The sequence below is a fragment of the Alligator sinensis genome, unplaced genomic scaffold, assembly GCF_000455745.1.
Source record: "Alligator sinensis unplaced genomic scaffold, ASM45574v1 scaffold1340_1, whole genome shotgun sequence".
Taxonomy (NCBI): Eukaryota; Metazoa; Chordata; order Crocodylia; family Alligatoridae; genus Alligator; species Alligator sinensis.
Genome location: NW_005843595.1, coordinates 59932 through 61778, shown reverse-complemented (window position 1 = coordinate 61778; position 1847 = coordinate 59932). Strand labels below are relative to the sequence as shown.

Here is a 1847-nt window from a genome sequence, read left to right as displayed (position 1 = left end):
CTTTCCCTAGCTGTATTACTCAAGCCTACTTCTACTTCCTGACAGGCTCTACTGAGTTCTTTCTCCTTGCTGTCATGTCTTTTGACCGCTATGTGGCCATATGCAACCCACTGCGGTATGCTGTAATCATGAGTACTCATGTCTGCTTCCAGCTAGTGGCTGCCTCATGGACCTGGGGGTTTCTGGCTTTGATCACACCCACCATCCTAGTAAGCCAGCTATCATACTGTGGCCCCAATGTCATCAATCATTTCTTCTGTGATGTGGCACCATTGCTCAAGCTCTCATGTTCTGACACATACATCATTGAGGTGGTAGAATTTGCCATATCAGCCTTGCTCCTTCTAGGTTCACTGCTGGTGACAGTGGTGTCCTACACCGTCATCATTGCAACAATCCTCAGAATCCCATCTGCCGCTGACCACCAGAAGGCTTTTTCCACCTGTGCTTCACACATCATTGTGGTAACACTTTTCTATGGAAGCTCTATCTTCATCTATGTTAGACCCAATAAAAGCCAGTCTTTGGACCTTGACAGAGCAGCCAGTATCCTGAATACAGTGGTGACTCCATTGTTGAACCCTTTCATCTATAGCCTCCGGAACAAGCAAGTCAAAGAGGCTCTGAGAGATGTCCTCAGGAAGAAAATATATTATTTTCACGAATCCTGGGCTACTTGACTAAGCTTCTAACAGAGGAAAATGTTAAAAGAAAATGGTAAAATCTTCAAAAGTGCTTAAGTGACTCAGGAGTCAAAGTTCCATTGTGAAAAGTGACTTAGGCACTTCAAAGTCTTAGTCTTTTCTGAAGTCAATGAGACCTAAATTTCTAACACTGCATTAACACTGAACCTACTATTTCATAAATAAAAGCCTTTATCTTCCTGTTTGACAGATAAAATTTGACTAGTTCTGACACTGAGAATTTTCATTCCCTCAGAGTTGATAGAGAAGATGTGTCATTTCTTTCTGAGCTGAATCCATATGTTTATGATATCCTTCACAGTTTGTAATTGGTATTTTGATAATATTGAGAAATTTGCAAGAATTATTTAAACCCAATTTTCAAATGGCATTTTTATTCTGTTTCCTGGAAGGACTTAGGGTTTACACATAAAACTGTTCAATGTTGCCTGGAGTTTTCAAAGAAATGTAAGGAATGTATGCACTAAATAAGCATTTAGAACCAATACCAGGTTTAACATTGCCATAATTCATGTTTTTTGTGCAACTCTCAGTACTCAGTAAGATATATGTTTTCCCTGTACAGTTCATTTTTCTTCAGAAAAGAAAAAAAGAGCCCTTTTTGTATAAAAGGTTTTTTATTACTATTATTTGAGAAAAATAAATGATAATTTTCACTGAGAACCATTTCTATATTTAAAAAAATATTAACTGGATTTAACTGTTTCCATTCATTGAAGTCCTTTGAAAATCCCAGTCAAAGTGACTGAAGTGACTAGGAAACTGGGATATACAGAGATTGGATAGTTTGTTTACACTCGTGCCTCCACCAGTGGAAGATCTGGGAACAGAATCTGGAACCTGGACTGGCGTAAGCATTTTAAATAATTTAGCTCTGACATAGGGAGAATTTTTGGTGCTGGTCTTATGGAGTAAAGGGAGCCTTGTGCTGCTACCCCAAGTCTCTGAGAGAGGTCATGGCATTAGCTGAGGGCCCAGTGCAGGGCAACACTAAAGTGGGACATCATAAAATTAAAACAGCCAACTTTCAGGAACCAAAATCTGGGACCGTCTCACCAGTGCTCCACATTGCTCTGGAACCAGTGCAACTGCCTGATTGTGGCACCAGGCTGAGTCTGGCTTATCCTCTTAGAAGATCCAGCA

The 1847-nt window shown here is 40.1% G+C and overlaps 1 protein-coding gene across 1 annotated transcript in view; it reads left to right on the top strand.

The window, feature by feature from the left end:
- The window catches only part of LOC102379655 (olfactory receptor 6T1-like), a 976-nt gene extending 296 nt beyond the window's left edge, over positions 1-680 (top strand). The window contains exon 2 of the mRNA XM_006038994.1: positions 4-680. Within this exon, the coding sequence (XP_006039056.1) occupies positions 4-680 (677 nt within the window). The remainder of the gene's footprint in view (positions 1-3) is intronic.
- The last annotated feature ends 1167 nt before the right edge of the window (positions 681-1847 follow it).